The 17,234-nt window shown below is 46.4% G+C and overlaps 1 protein-coding gene across 1 annotated transcript in view; it reads left to right on the forward strand.

The window, feature by feature from the left end:
• The first annotated feature begins 11,529 nt into the window (after window positions 1-11,529).
• Window positions 11,530-17,234, forward strand: part of TMEM181 (transmembrane protein 181) — a 66,457-nt gene continuing 60,752 nt past the window's right edge. Inside the window, exons 1-2 of the mRNA XM_027552154.1 lie at window positions 11,530-11,544; window positions 14,099-14,655. Of these exons, the coding sequence (XP_027407955.1) occupies window positions 11,530-11,544; window positions 14,099-14,655 (572 nt within the window). The remainder of the gene's footprint in view (window positions 11,545-14,098; window positions 14,656-17,234) is intronic.

Here is a 17,234-nt window from a genome sequence, read left to right on the forward strand (position 1 = left end):
CTTCTCAAGCCCCTTGTGGGAGAGTTTGGTCCCAACAGAGAGATGAAGAGAGCAGGCAGAAACTCCTAAGTGACTTCACTACAAGCCAGGCAGTGTTGAGAGCCGGGAGCACACTGCAGAGCAGCCAGACTAGCACTGCTTTTAGAAAAGGGCACGTGTAAAACTTCGTAAATGACAAAGAACGAGCACCAGCTCCCGGCCAGTGGATACCCACCCTCCCGGGGAAACAAGGCCCAGACCAGAGCCCAGGGCGAGGCCGAGAGTCGGCCTCACATTCACCTTCTCTTCATTCCTCCCTGATGGTCAGCTTCCCGAGATGGGCATGATGCTCCAAAGACCTGGGTGCACCTTGTCCAGACCCCTGACTTGGACGTCTTAGAAGTGTTGAGAAGCTCAGTTAAAATTCAGAGAAGAGAAGCCACTCTCAGGACAGCTGACGTTTCATCAGAGCCCGTGCTGCTGGCAGTTAAGACCCACCTGGGTGTAGGGGAAGGGACTCTGTGCAAAGAGAAGAACCAGAAAGTACCATATGCCTGGGGGTTTTCCACACTGGCTGTCCTCCTAAGAAGAGCTGGTCTTCAAACCTCTCCCCTGGGCAGGGCAAAGAGCCACATGAGGCAGAAGAGATGGGGCCCTGACCCAGACCTTCCTGCACCCAGGTCTCCTTCTGGTCACTTTGTGCCGTGGAAGTGTTCCGGGTTGCATTCCCTCCTCTCACAGAAGCAGTGAAGCACTCAGCCAGGGCCCAGACTCCAAAACTCGTCAGCCCCACCCAGACCTGGTGCCTGGCCTGTGCTGGGTTGGAGGTGCTCTGTGCTGAGCATCTTCAAGGTTACAGGTAAAGGATGTGGGCATATCTACAGGGTTTGGACATTAACACCCAGGCGTTGTTCTTGGAAACAGTTCAGATTTTATTTAAAACTTACAAAGCACTTATCTCCTTAACAAATGCCCGTGTGCACCACTGGATGACAGAGTTATAATTGAGACCAGACTTGAATGGAGAGTTCTTGGTAAAGCCTGGGTCACAGCACTCTCAATGAGTGGTGACAAGACTATTAACTGTGAACAGGTTCCAGATCAGTGGTGTGGGATCAGGAGCACTGTTCTGAAAGCTGGGAGATGAAGGAACTTATCCTGACTGTCATCAGCATTGCATCAACAAGTTCAGATATGCAAAGGACACCACACTAATGGCAGAAAGTGAAGAGGAACTAAAGAGCCTCTTGATGAAGGTGAAAGAGCAGAGTGGAAAAGCTGGCTTAAAACTCAACATTCAAAAAAATTAGATTATGGTGTCTGGTCCCATCACTTCATGGCAATGTAGAAGGGGAAAAAGTAGAAACAATAACAGATTTTATTTTCCTGGGCTCCAAAATCACTTGCAGACAGTGACCGCAGCCATGAAATTAAAAGACTTGCTCCTTGGAAAAAAAGCTATGACAAACCTAGACAGCACATTAAAAAGCAGAGACATCACTTTGGCAACAACTGTCCATGTAGTCAAAGCTATGGTTTTTCCAGTAGTCATGTATGGATGTGAGAGCTGAGCCATAAAGAAGGCTGAGGGCTGAAGAATTGATGGCTTAGAATTATGGTGCTGGAGAAGACTCTTGAGTCCCTTGGACTGCAAAGAGATTGAACCAGTCAATCCTAAAGGAAATCAACCCTGAATATTCATTGGAAGGACTAATACTGAAGCTGGAGCTCTGATACTTTGGCCACCTGATGCGAAGAGGTGATTCACTGGAAAAAGACCCTGATTCTGGGAAACGTTGAGGGCAGGAGGAGAAGGGGATGACAGAGGATGAGATGGTTGGATGGCATCAGCAACTCAGTGGACATGAGTTTGAGCAAACTCCAGGAGATGGTGAAGGACAGGGAAGCATGGTGTGCTGCAGTCCATGGGGTCAGAAAGAGTCGGGCACAGTGAATGACAACTACATATAATGAGGAGACCAGACTAAGTCTGTATTCCCCAAGGGATGGGTCATATTTCTCAAGTACTTTGAACTCTGATGAAAGGAAAACAGACTTCCTTTACTGTAGGGTTTTCTAGAACTATCAATACTCTAATGTGTTGTGCATGGTAGACCACACAGAAGAAGAAATACTGAAGTTTTTAGTGACCCAAACTCTTTTGCCCTTGGATTTTAAGGGAGCATCTTAGTAAGACCAATGACCCAAGGAATAAATAGAAGTAGGGAAATTGGGTTGGATGCACTCCACATTCTTCCTGACTTCAGAATTCTGTGCTTCTGTGAATTTTACTGAAAACCTAAGGCAGGTTTCTTTCACCCTCTTCTCATAGAATAAAGGATCTACTTCGCTCCTGCTCAAGCAGGCGAGAGACCCTTGATCAAGTGTGGAGTGTGTTTGCTGAGCTGCACAGGTGTAGAGGCTGGTTTGTTTCTACAGAGTACTTACTTGAAGAAGCAGAGCTGATAGAAACAGAAATGAGCTCTTGCCGTTTACAGCCTACCAAGATGCAAATATTCAGCTTGTTTAATTTGCAGTTTAACTCTCGAAAATACAGTCTTTCCTAAGATAATTGAGATTGAGAATGCCAGACTCATTCTGACCACGCTTGTCATCTGTTCCTAATTAATATTTGGAGATTTTTGTCCCCAGTTTCACTGGGGCCCTAGACCTCATCTTTCACTCAGTTTAGAGAAGAGAACCACTTAGGGTCAGCCAAGTGTTTGTCTGGGTTGAAGCCAGTACACCCTAAGGTCTATGATCTCCAGGGCTTGGGGGTTCATATCCAGAAATGCTGGCTCGATAGATGATTTACCAAAGTAAACATCTCTTCTGAGCTCTTGCAAAAGACTTCTTGTCATGTCAATTGCCAGTACCAAGAATATTTGATGACCTGAAAGTCAGAGCAGATAATGTCCCCTAGGAGCCCCTGAAGGTGGCATCCTACTGGGGACTGCCCAAATGGCCGGGGGACAGCTGGTGGCCACCTGGGGTCAGCCTCGATGGAGGGGGACCAGGCCTCACTGTGTGCTCCCAGGAGGGTCCCACACCCCTGGAGAGCACCTCCTAAAAGGAGGCCGGGGGCTGAGGGCCCCAAAAGGGCCGCTGAAGAGGTACTGTGTGGTGCCCGCTGATACCAGGGAGACAGTGCAGGGGTCAGGGTCACCTCAAGATGATCTGGAAATTTGTTTTTGTCTTACATTTACGGAAGTAAAGACTAACCAGTGGTGACAAGCAAAGCCTAGTTCTTCAGAGCTTGATGTAGCAAGGGCGTCATTTCTCATCAGTGTGATTGGCAGAGACTCAGAGGAGTCAGGGGAGCGGGCTTCTTAGTGGAGAAAAGGCGTGACCCAGGTATGTCCTGATGGAGGCTTCGGGGAAGCTGGAGGTGCCTGATTGGAAGCCTGGGGTCTGGTGGTTGGTCAGGAACATACTGGTTTTCTCTGGTTGGTCCTGAATTGGAAGCAGGGATGAAAACTAGGGGAACTGTCAGTTACTGGCCACCTGCTGACTATACGGGGCCATTTGTCACAGAGGTTGTTGCTGGAGGTGGCAGTGTGACTCCCTCAAAGCTGACATCGAGCATACTGGCCTTTGGGAGTGGCTACAGCGGGTTTCAGGTCAGGGTGTCTGTATAGAGTCTGGTCACTATCAGTTTATCCCTTCAGCCTCTCAGTTTAAATAAGAGTTTATCATAAGAGTGAAATCAACCTACCCCCAGTGAACAGTAAATTAACTGGCACTAGTTAAAAAAAAAAAAAAAAAGCCTTACAGTTGCCTCAGTTATATTTTTAAATACTGTCCAGAAAGAAGCAGTGCTGTCCAGAAAACACGCATCTCGCTCAGTTTCTAATTTAATCTTGTAAAAATGGAAAGGGCACATGCGGAAACAGTCATAAGGGACAAACGTCCTAGGAGCCCCTGGAAGTTATGTGAGAAAAATAATTAGGAAATGCACAGCAGATCGTCATCCAGTTACAGCCACGTTTTATCACAAACCTCAGTTTTATTTTACTGCCTTAGTTCGCCCCCCAGGAGCACACAGCGAGTTCGTCAAAGCTTATTCGCCTTTCCTGTGGCAGACTTGGGACATTGTTATCACTGATAAAGGCAAGTTCAGGGAACCGCTGCTCACCCACAACAGGGCTGGGCTGCTGCTTGCCTGGCCGCCTGCTTCTGACACGTCTGAATAAGAATTCTCCCACCTCTAAATAGGAATACCACCCTGGGGAGAAAAATGGATGCTGAGTCCCCCTGGGGAGGTGGCAGGGGAAGGTGTAGCAACTCTGAGAGAGCTCAGCGGTTCATGAATAGAAAGCCAGCGTGTTCTCGAAAATTCAGGGAGCATCTAATTCTCTACTGACTGACTCACCGTGTAGAAGGGGTGGAAGTATAATGTCGACAGCTTTACCCACGCTCCTTCTTAAGTCATCCAGCCTGCCAGTGTCCGGCTGCTGGACAGACATGGGCCTCTGCTTCTGCAAGTCCTCTGATGCTTGGGTGTCATCTCGTTTGAGATCCCCTTTCTCAGAGAACCAGACTTTCAACTCAGGGTTGAGTGCACTGACCCACTGGTAAATATCTATTAATAACAACTAGCTTTCTAGAAACAAACAAAGCCCTGAATGCATGATATGCCCGCATAAGCATTATAGATCGCCACAATACAAAGAATGCATAGCACACAATTACAAATAATAAAATATACAGCACTCTATTATAATTCCATATGGCCATTTGGGTCTCAGAGAATGCATCTGTTGATTTTCTCCAAACGCTTATATCCGTAGCCAACCTATGACTACAACTGACAAATTAGCATAGTTCTGACATGAATGTTGGTTGTGAGTGAGACAAATGTGAAACAACAAAGATGTATATTGCATGCATTGCCAGAACTTTACTAGGACATTAATGACACGAGCAATTTCTGTGCTAAATAGGATAATGGTTTCCAAATACTGGAAGAAAATTTCCTAAATTTTTGTGCTATTTACAATGTGGTGGCAACTGACATGATACAGTTTTCAAGTGAAAGTACATTTTTTTAAAGTTTTATTTTATTTTTAAACTTTACATAATTGTATTAGTTTTGCCAAATATCAAAATGAATCCACCACAGGTATACATGTGTTCCCCATCCTGAACCCTCCTCCCTCCTCCCTCCCCATACCATCCCTCTGGGTCGTCCCAGTGCACTAGCCCCAAGCATCCAGTGTCGTGCATCGAACCTGGACTGGCATCTCGTTTCATACATGATATTTTACATGTTTCAATGCCATTCTCCCAAATCTTCCCACCCTCTCCCTCTCCCACAGAGTCCATAAGACTGTTCTATACATCAGTGTCTCTTTTGCTGTCTCGTACATAGGGTTATTGTTACCATCTTTGTAAATTCCATATATATGCGTTAGTATACTGTATTGGTGTTTTTCTTTCTGGCTTACTTCACTCTGTATAATAGGCTCCAGTTTCATCCACCTCATTAGAACTGATTCAAATGTATTCTTTTTAATGGCTGAGTAATACTCCATTGTGTATATGTACCACAGCTTTCTTATCCATTCATCTGCTGATGGACATCTAGGTTGCTTCCATGTCCTGGCTATTATAAACAGTGCTGCGATGAACATTGGGGTACACGTGTCTCTTTCCCTTCTGGTTTCCTCAGTGTGTATGCCCAGCAGTGGGATTGCTGGATCATAAGGCAGTTCTATTTCCAGTTTTTTAAGGAATCTCCACACTGTTCTCCATAGTGGCTGTACTAGTTTGCATTCCCACCAACAGTGTAAGAGGGTTCCCTTTTCTTCACACCCTCTCCAGCATTTATTATTTATAGACTTTTGGATCGCAGCCATTCTGACTGGTGTGAAATGGTACCTCATAGTGGTTTTGATTTGCATTTCTCTGATAATGAGTGATGTTGAACATCTTTTCATGTGTTTGTTAGCCATCTGTATGTCTTCTTTGGAGAAATGTCTATTTAGGAATATATCTACCTAAAGAAACTAAAGACCTATATATAGAAAACTATAAAACACTGGTGAAAGAAATCAAAGAGGACACTAATAGATGGAGAAATATACCATGTTCATGGATTGGAAGAATCAATATAGTGAAAATGAGTATACTACCCAAAGCAATTTATAGATTCAATGCAATCCCTATCAAGCTACCAAAAGTATTCTTCACAGAGCTAGAACAAATAATTTCACAATTTGTATGGAAAAACAAAAAACCTCAAATAGCCAAAGCGATCTTGAGAAAGAAGAATGGAACTGGAGGAATCAACCTACCTGACTTCAGGCTCTACTACAAAGCCACAGTTATCAAGACAGTATGGTACTGGCACAAAGACAGAAATATAGATCAATGGAACAAAATAGAAAGCCCAGAGATAAATCCACGCACATATGGACACCTTATCTTTGACAAAGGAGACAAGAATATACAATGGATTAAAGACAATCTCTTTAACAAGTGGTGCTGGGAAATCTGGTCAACAACTTGTAAAAGAATGAAACTAGAACACTTTCTAACACCATACACAAAAATAAACTCAAAATGGATTAAAGATCTCAACGTAAGACCAGAAACTATAAACCTCCTAGAGGAGAACATAGGCAAAACACTCTCTGACATACATCACAGCAGGATCCTCTATGACCCACCTCCCAGAATATTGGAAATAAAAGCAAAAATAAACAGATGGGACCTAATTAACCTTAAAAGCTTCTGCACATCAAAGGAAACTATTAGCAAGGTGAAAAAACAGCCTTCAGAATGGGAGAAAATAATAGCAAATGAAGCAACTGACAAACAACTAATCTCAAAAATATACAAGCAACTCCTACAGCTCAACTCCAGAAAAATAAATGACCCAATCAAAAAATGGGCCAAAGAACTAAACTACATTATTAACATTGTCTCCATGACTTAAGTCTAGAGCCTAGACTGGAAGCAATAAACAAAACCAAGTTAACTCCTGATTTATGGCTTTTTGCTGATTTTCATGATGTAAATATTCCCACCAGAGCCCATTTCAAGCAACCAACACATCCCTGAACAGGGGAGTCAGAAAGAGATGAACAATGAGGAACAGCTTAATGTTTAAAAATGACTGAGTTAAACAATCAGCTCTCAAGATTCCTAAAAATTGAACCATCAGCTATTAGGAGCCAGCATGAGCTGACTCCAGCATGTCGAAGTTTGCGTGTGTTGTTTTTCAGAATGCAGAGCAAGCTGGGCCTCAGATCTGACTGCAGTGTTGGGGTGGTTTAAGCTAAGGGGACTAAGTGCTTCACCTGAAGTTACTCAGATGAAGGGGTTCAAGACATATATTTTTAAAACTTTTTCTATGAATTCAGCAGCTATAAACAAAGTGCCTGCTCCATGCCAGATTCCTGTTGAGACAGGTCATCCCAGGATGGATAAAATCATCCCAGCCCTGCCTCATAGAGTGTACAGTCCCAGCTGGTCACGTCCCCTAGGCTTTGCTAAATCCCTTTCCCAGGTCAGCTCCGGAGAAGGCCATGGCAACCCACTCTAGTACTCTTGCCTGGAGAATCCCGTGGACAGAGGAGCCTGGTAGGCTGCAGTCCATGGGGTCGAGAAGAGTCGTGTCCGACTGCACGACTTCACTTTCACTTTCCACTTTCATGCATTGGAGAAGGCAATGGCACCCCACTCCAGTACTCTTGCCTGGAAAATCCCATGGACAGAGGAGCCTGGTAGGCTGCAGTCCATGGGGTCAAGAAGAGTCAGACACAACTGAGCGACTTCACTTTCACTTTTTACTTTCATGCATTGGAGAAGGAAATGGCACCCCACTCCAGTGTTCTTGCCTAGAGAATCCCAGGGACGGGGGAGCCTGGTGGGCTGCCATCTATAGGGTCACACAGAGTTGGACACGACTGAAGTGACTTAGCAGCAGCAGCAGTCATTAAGCTTAGTCAAGGATCTTTAGTTCTTTCTCACAGGCTATAGATAATATTCTGAGCCATATCCTGTGAGCTATCTTACAGACACAAAACACCAGGCAGAGAAAACCACATGATGATCAGACCGCACCCAGGACATGAGCTGTCACAATTCCAAGAACTGGCCTCAGAGAAATGGGAACAAATGGACCCTGGAAATGAAGATAAAATGTACCTAGAACAACCAAGATGATGCCAGTCAGACCACCGATGACCAGTTTGAAGATGACTGTCAGAGCTGACTGTGCTGTTACGGCATGTAGCCCCCTTCCCACTTCTGTCTATAAAAGTTCTTGCCCCACTGGTTGCCGGGGTGGTGGTGGGGGGTGGGGGGGAGTTGGGTGGGGAGGTGGCCTTTGGAAAGATGTCCTCCCCCCGCCACCAGTTGCTGGCATCTAAAATAAAACAAACTTCCTTTCCACCAGCCTGGCCTGTTTATTGGCTCTTGAGTGGCGAGCTGAGTCCCACACCCCTTTCAGTAACAGAAGCACACCCCATTGTGCTGCGGAGGAGCCTGCCTGGCCCACCCCTCTCCTTCAGGTCCTATCCATCTCTCCTCCCACTACTCCACCTCTGCAGCCTTGACCCTGGTACAAGCCCTGGTGACCCCCCCCTACCCAGACTCCTTCCTGCTCCCTCTTCTCCCTGACCGTTCTCTACTCAGCAGCCAGGGTGATTTTTTAAATAAAAATTCCTGTTTTTATATCACTGCTCAACTTAAAATCCTCTAATGGTGGTCAGGCGTGACAGACCCAGCCCTCGGGCTCCGTTGCTCACCAGCTGGGTACCTTGGGGCTCTGTATCTGTTTCCCCCCCTGCAGAAAGAGGATCACAGAGCGCCCGCTGGAGAGGTTTAAATGCTCAGAATAGTGCGTCACCATCCTTCCCACTAGGTAAGCATGGCATTAGCATCCTTACCTGCTCCTGACCTCAGCTCTCACACCTCTTTATGCTGAACGATAAATAATGATAAATCTCTGCTCTGTGTTCCAGAGCCCCGTGCCTTTCCGCGAGCTGCTCACCACACTGACCTTGCCTGAGCTCGCCCCACTGCCTGACACGCCTTCCCTCATCAGCCCAGCATCACCTCTCAGCTCATCCTGCAGAGCCCTTTCAAGACCGTATTTGCAGCACAGCCTTCCCTTGTCCCAGTCTAGATCAAGTCTCTTGCTGTGTTCCTTCAGAGCACACATCACGTTGTCCTTACACGTGGATTAGGGTGAATATGTAACAGTTCATGTCCTGTCTACACTGTGGACTCTGTGAGCATGCCCAGTGCCTTGTAAAGTACCTGGGACAGGGTGGGTGCTCAGTGTATATAAAATCTCTGTAATAAACAGGGCTTATTTAAGAGACCACTCATCCTAAGCAGTGTCTCACTCAGTAACATTCCAGTGTAAACTGGAAACTTTGACCACAAGCCTTGATGTGCCTAAAGGTAGCATTTGGTGTCAACCCTTTCACCCTACTCTCATTTCCCCCATCCAGCCAGGAGCCCTGCTTAGCCGTGCCAAGTGCTCATCCTGACAGCAAAAGAACAAAGATAACATCAAGACTTTTCCCAAGAATTTTGCCCAAGAGGATTGTTAGCTGTTGAGCACGTTTGACTTCCCAAGACCATTCCTAAAGCTTTCAGTGGGTAATTAGTCACTTACTGAGCATCTACCAGATACAGGACATCATTGCAGCTGCTTCACACACCCACCTTGACTCTGTTCTGCCACAGGAGACTGACCTAGAGAAGGGGTCAGCTTTCCTGAAGGAAATCCTGAAAGCCATGAACATTCAGCTTACTAAGGTCGAGCAATTCTTCCCTTGTAGGTGCCACATACTTTGTCTGTTTTAAGTCCTTATGAGAGAAAAATATTAAATATTATATCAGGAATTTGCTTTAATACGTCCCAACAGCAAAAATGGTAGAGGAATCAGATGGCACTGGTAACTGAAGCTGGTTGCGAGGTGGTGGATGTGTGGACCAGGAGTGAGCACAGGAATTCAGCAGACTGTTTCTGAGTGTGTGTGAAAATTTCCATAATGAAAGTTTTTAAATAGCCTCAAAACATATAAAGCCAAAACTGATAGAACTACAGGGATTCATTGACAAGTCCACCATTGTGATGGAGCATACAACATATTTCTTTTCATTATAGATGAGTCTAAGGCTCAAAAGCCTAATTTCATGGATATAAATAAAACTTGGCACCCAACAACTAGAGCATCACAAAAGTTCCACTTTAAGACAAAAGTGGAACATTTATAAAAATTGATCATATAGGAGACCATAAAGCAAGCATCAACAAAGTTCAAATAATCTATACCAAATAGACTATATTTTTGGAACACAATGCACTTAATGTATAAATCAATGAAAAGACAAAATTGTCTAAATATTTTAAAATTTGAAACGCATTCTAAATAACCCAGAGATCAAAGAAAAACAGATAATGTCTTGGTCATAGAGAAGATAATTTTGTCACACTAGCAGTGAGCTGCTGGCTATTCATGTTGACAGGAAAAGTTTTCTGTAAGCTAGTTAGTGCCTTTCAAGTTCTCTATGATATGAAGAGACCCAAGCCAATCACTGAAGGGACTGGGACAGCAATTTAAAGTATTATACATATTATAAGAAAAGTTTAAAAAAATGTTTACAGCAATTATCTATCAGTGATGGATGGACGGATGGATGATTTTCATTCTCTTGCCTAAGCTTCTTTATGTTATTTACGTTTCTATAATGAGAAAGCATGGATATCAGTGCTTTTGGGGAGAAGAAATATGTAAATGATCCAAGGTAGTTAACCCATTAATGAGCATTCACTGTGGGCCAGGCATTGTACTAAGTGCTCTACATAATCCTACCCACTAACTCATGACTGCAAAGGCGCCAAAACAGGGAGTATTCAGCACAAGCTCATTGTTAAAAAGTGGTGGTGTCAGTCGTCTTTCTTGTTGGTATCTGTGCTCTTAGCCACAATTGAATGAATATGTTTGCCTTCTTGCAGTTTCATAAGAGCATCAGAATAAGATAATGGTCCTCTTGACAAGTGAAAGTGTACAAGGCATTTGACGTTCAACAAACATGTATTAAGTACCTATTTGAACTGTGCACACACGTAACTATATTAGTGTTAGTTACTCAGTCCTGTCTCTTTGCAACCCCGTAGACTGTAACCCCCCAGGCTCCTTTGTCCATGGAATTCTCCAGGTAAGAATACCGGAGTTGGTTGCCATTCTGTTCTCCAGGGGATCTTTGCAACCCAAGGATCGAACCCAGGTTGCCTGCATTGCAGGCAGATTCTTTACTGTCTGAGCCACCCGGCAAGCCCGTTAACATTGTTAGTGGTGTGTGTGTAAGTCACTCAGTCGTGTCCGACTCTTGCAACCCCATGGACTGGAGCCCACCAGGCTCCTCTGTCCATGGAGTTCTCCAGGCAAGAATATTGGAGTGGGTTGCCATTTCCTTCTGCAGGGCCTCTTCCTAACCCAGGGATCAAACCTGCATCTCCTGCATTGACAGGCAGATTCTTTACCGCCTGAGCCACCAGGGAAGCCCCAGCACTGTTAGTAAGACATGGCTAAAATGAAGGTACTAAACATTCATTACTTTTGCTAAAACCCCATAACCCCCCCAAAACTCCACTGAAACAACAGTAAAGGGATTTAAAAAAATAATAATTCTTACACCCTCAAGAACAGGGCAAGTTTGCAAATCATTAAGCAAATGAGCAGATATGCAAAGCCTAGATGCTTTGCCTGTAGTGAGGAAAGCTAAACAACAACCCAGTCTGCACCATAAATTCCTCAAGTATTTTGGGAACTAACAGCAGAGTCACTGTCTGTAGAAGTGAGAGTGAAGATGGGGCAAAACTCAAGATGGGTCACTGCAGACCACTAGAATAGCTGCAAGAAAAAATCTCAAGGGGGCTCCCCTGGCAGTCCAGTGGTTAAGAATCTGCAGTTTCAGTACAGAGTCATGGGGGTTAACTAAGCTTCCATATGCCACACTACTAATAAATAAATAAATAAATAAAAATCTTGATAAAATCAAGAGTAGTAAGGATATGGCACAACTGGAATTCTTATACATTGTTGGTGGGAATTAAAATGTCACAATCACTTTGGAAAACCGTTTGACTATATCTACTAAAGCCAAGTATATGTCTAATCTATAACCCAGTGATCTCACTAGGTATAAACCCTAGTAAAATGAGTGCTTATGCCCTTCCCAAAAAATACACAAGAAAGTTCATAATCAGAATAACCAAAACCTGACAAGAGAATGGATAAATTGTGCTGTATATATACGCACACAGTGGCATGCTATATAGCAAAAACAAAGAAACCAAAGCCAGAAAACACTGCTGTCTGGCTGGGTTTATACTGCTCCACAGAGAAAGTGCTGTCCTGAGACTTCCAGGCACTGGCTTTTAACAGGCCTGTCAGCTTACGCTATCTTTTCTGGATAACCTACCACCATGCTGTGAGGGAGCCCAAGCAGCTTCATGGAGAAGCCTTTCTGAGAGAGGCCATTGGCCAGCAGCCCAGCTGAGTTCCCAGCATCAAATCACCAGCAGTGTGAGTGAACCGTCCTGGAACTGGATCCTCCAGCTGGAGGATATGTGCCACAAAGAAAGACAGAGGCATGGGATCCAAAGAACAGAGGGAGGGAACTCCCTGGCTGATAGTGAAGGGATGGCGTAGCCGACAGCTCTGCACAAGGCATAAGGCAGCCAGTTCACAGCTGGTAGTAGTTACAGAATACTGTGCGGCTCAAGTGTGTGTGATACTCACAGAATTGTTACATATATACCAGCGCCTGTGTACATGTGACATTTTATCTAGCATTTCCAGCTCTTTGTGGTAAAAGAGGTAATGTAGCACATTAGTTACCCCCACGGTGCCGGAGCCAGAAGATTTGCATTGTCCTTTTAGGGTCTGCAGTAGTTCAAAGTTGAGGAGAGTGTAGGCTGGAGAAACTAGAGAAGGAGTCCTGGAGATATTTTTTCTGGGGGTATCTCTGAGGTTAATTAATATTTCCCTTAATGATAAGCTTTCTGTAGCCAGTCGTAAAATAATTGAAATATGGTATATGCTGGTCTCATAATCTTTCTCACAGTACAGACAGCGTGTGTCTTCTGAGCTCCATTCTTTGTCCTCTTGAGATGGTTATATACCATGCTCACATTATTGAATTAGGGCTAAAACCTAACTGCACAGTGCAGGACGTTCAGAAGTTACGGGAATACTTGCACGACCTGAGGGGGCAGCTTGGCTAGCAGACAGACAAGTTGTTCCCAAATATAAGGGGGGGCTGGGCAGCAACTAAAACAGGATGATAAAAATAAAGAGCGAGGAAGAGTGGGTGAAATTAGAGCACAGCTAAAAGTAGCAGGAAATACAGGAATTCTGAGAATATCTAAACGTGAGTGATCATTAGATTTAACAGAGCTTTGAAAAAATTTAGGTTCCTGAGAACCATATTCTATAATTTAGAGTCAATAGTGAGTTGGGCCCCAAAATGTATATTTATAAAAGGCTTCTCCCCTGCTTGCACAATCAACCCCATATGGAAACCTGTCCTGAATTAAGCTGGAAGCAAGCTGACATCATCTGGAACAACTGTTTCTCTGCTTGTTATGGCAAAATTCACAAAAGGAGATGACGCTGTCTTTAGATAAGTAGTCCCATGGAGGGTGTGTTGATATGTGAGTTTTATTTTACACACTAGTGTTAAGCTTTGCAGAGGATGAGAAAAACGCCTTTGCACAGACTTGCTTTTTTATTTTTTTGGTGGCTATAGAACGTGTGGAAAGAGGCATCTCATTTGGCCACGATTCTTCATCATTAAAAAATATTTATTATGACATAACCGTGATGGGTTTCATTCAAAATGTTTTTACAAAAAAAAAAATGTTTTTACATCAGGTCAAGTGGAACTCAGGAAGGAGGGGCGCGGGGGTGGAAAAAGGCTTTCCGGGAGCTGTCCGTGGTGCTGAACTGATGCCCGGCTCCAGCCTTTGACCTTACATCAAAGGGGCTCTGGGTCCCGTCCCCAAATCTCAGTTTCCTTTCAGTTTTCACCTCCAGCGTATTCCCTTTCTCCACCCGAGCAGTAGCAAGGGTAGCCCTTTCTATTTTAGTCCTGGGCGGCAGATGACCTTGTGTTGGCCTCCCCCACCCCCACCCCGGTCCGCTCCCTCTCCTCCCTGGGCGGCGGCCGATGGGCGCGGCACCCTCCGCTCCTTAGGCCCCCCTCGGCGGGGCGGGGCGGGGCGGCGGGGCGGGTACCCCCATCTCCATCCTCCCTGGGGTTGGCTCCCCGCGCCGTGGCTGGCGCCCTGAGCGCGCCGGGCCCCACCGTGCTGCGCGCCCCCTCCCCACCTCCCCCGCCACCTGCTTCTCCTGCTCCTCGGTCCCGCCCAGCTGGCCACCCCCGCCCCGGTCCCCGGAGCTGGGAAGAGCGAGGGGGCGAAGGAAGCAATACAAAGGGCGGAGCGGCGGGGAGGAGGGGACGCCGGGGCTCGCGCGGACGGCGGCGGCGCCGGGCGCGGGCGGGCGGCGCGGGCATGGACGCCGAGTACCCTGCCTTCGAGCCCCCGCTCTGCAGCGAGCTCAAGCACCTGTGCAAGCGGCTCCAGGAGGCGTACCGGGAGCTCAAGGAGGACCTCACGCCTTTCCGAGATGACCGCTACTACCGGTAGGGGCGCGCGGGCCGCGCGGCGGGCGGAGGCGGCGGAGCCAGGCGAGGGGCAGCCCCGCCCCCGCTGACCCCTGTCCCGGGGCCGAGCTGAGCTCCGGGGCCCGGCGGGGACCCGCCCTCTCCGCCCCCTCCACCCCGCGCCGGCAAGGGGCAGCAGGCCGGCGGGGTGGGCTGCGGCGTTCGCGTGTTGGGGGTCAAGGGCAGCTCCAGGGAGCTGAAGTGGACAGCTTTTTTTCCGTTCTTGAGCCGAGACCCTCAAGTCCTGAGGAAGGGACCCAGGGGGCTTCGGTCCCCGCTGAGTTCCTCCCTCTCCCTGCCCTTTCTGTCCCCCCATCCCCACCCCCACCCCTCCACCCTCCGCGGCCTTCGCTCAGGCCTTGCCCAGACCTGGTCTGCGATGACATCTCTCGCCCTCGAGGGCTGCAGGGAGAGCCTTGGCCTCTCCTCCGAGGAACTCAGGCCCCAGGGGCTTTGGTGGAAATCCCCGAGGCCAGGCTGCTGCGGAGGGTTGGGGGCCGAGGGCCTCAGGGATGGGCGGCACCAAGGGGAAGATGCAGGGGGAAGCGGTGCTCAGCACCCCAGGCAGCGGTGGGTTTGGGCTCGTCTTTGTTCCTCTCCGTCTCCCTCTCCTCTAGCCGGCCTGAGAGCTGTGAGCACCCGCAGCTTCCTCCCTGCGCTTTGCCTTTATTCACTTCTGGTGGCTACAATTACCTGGGGTGTTGCCTTCGAAGTGAAAGGACCCTTCAGGAGTCTGGAGACTGGAGCCTAGATTGATTTTGTTATTAACCCATCTCCCTGACCCTGAGAAACTGAATTGCTAACTCTGCACTTCAAGCTTTCTCATCTGTAAAATGGGAAGCTTGAACCAGAAATCTTGTTTAAGGTGAGCCTTCTAGTGACAGTTCACCGACTCTGTGCTTGAGGACGGCAGTTGTGTTGCACAGCTATCTTTGAAGCGGTGCTACTCATTTTTGTACAGTCCACTCTGGCTAAAGTTCATATGTATGTATTCACAGGTACTCTGGAGAACACGTATCACATTTATCATCAGATTTTTTTCAAAAGCCTAATGGTTTCCCCCAGGGCTAATTGGCACTATACTGCTGACTAATGTATTTGTCATAAAATGACTGAGTAGAAAAGCCCATTTAAAAAAAATGTAATCTCAGGATCATATGGGGTAGCTTTTAGATGAACCTCACAATCTAGGAGATCTGACCGTATGGGTCCCTGATGTCATGGGGCTTATAGGTAATTGACAAGTGAGTGCAGGCTTCAGTGAGTGCTAGGAAGATAATAAACCAGGTGGCATGATAGAGTGATGGGGTGCTGCTCAGAGAAGGTGGGCAAGGAAGGCCTTTTGAGAAGGTGATGTTTGAGAAGGGAAGAATGAGTTCTACCCACTAGACAATAATCTGGGGAGGAAGGTTCCAGAAGAGGCAGAGGAAGTGCAAAGCCCCTGAAGCCATAATAACATGATATGTTCAAGGAACAGACCAACACATTTGGAGCAAAACGGTCAGAGAGATACTCAGGGCCCAGTCATAGCACACTGAAGGCAAGACTACGAAATATGGGATTCTTTGGAATTCCAGGGTGATGCGATCGGAGGATTTAAGTGACGTGAGCAGTTCGGTTGCCTGTCCTGTACAAGCATTTAAATTTTTGCTCCCAGAGTAACTTCATTGATTGAGTTGGATCTTGAAGACCATGAATTCACTCTAGATGGAAGGAGACACTGAATTCTGCCCCCTCGCCCTGGCCTGAGAAGAAGTTTACTGCAGAATCTTTATAATCTTGTGTGTCGATTAGGCTGAATCACAAAGGCTGTTTCCTAGTGAGGGGATGTTTAGGTCATTGAACTGACTTCCCCTGCTCCATTGAATTCTTGTATCTATGAGTTGCACCTTTACAAAGCTAGGTGAAATACTCTTGGGTTTCTAAGTTGGAAAGCTGGTAGTAACAGCTCCTGTGTTTGTCTAGCTGGAAGATGAACTTGCTACTATAATTTTTGCTCCTGTCCTTCTCACCATCTTCATTTCCTCATTAGAGATTTATGACTAAAAATTACCAGGCTATTTTTCCCTGGAGGACCAAGGATTTGCCTCATGTAGATGACAGTACCCCCATAACAGAGTGTAGAAAGGAGAGAGCTTGCTAATGCTGTTTTCAGAAGATGGTTGGCCCCTCAGTTAGGTGGCATGGCTGTTTGCATCTTTGCTATGTAATTTGGTATCACTGTAAAAGAGCAGCCGTGTCATCAAAGGACTCATAGTCATTTTCACAAAATGAGAGATGACAGCTGTACTAGGAAAGGGGGCGCCGCATAATGTGGGTGAAAAAAACAGGAAGCTGGGCGTCTGAAATCCTAATGCTTTGCTAATTCCTTGGCCTTTGGGAAATGTTTGAGTTTCACTGGTGATTGGTTTTCACATCAGAAAAATGAAGCAGGGATGTTGTGAGGCTCAAGTGCTTTATGAAGCTAACACTAAAGATAGTTTCCAGTACAGACACCAGAAAAGCCAAAGCCACCAGCCTGAACCATCAGGTGAAGGACTGACCATTGATACCCGCTT

The sequence above is a fragment of the Bos indicus x Bos taurus genome, chromosome 9 (genome assembly GCF_003369695.1).
Source record: "Bos indicus x Bos taurus breed Angus x Brahman F1 hybrid chromosome 9, Bos_hybrid_MaternalHap_v2.0, whole genome shotgun sequence".
Classification (NCBI taxonomy): Eukaryota; Metazoa; Chordata; class Mammalia; order Artiodactyla; family Bovidae; genus Bos; species Bos indicus x Bos taurus.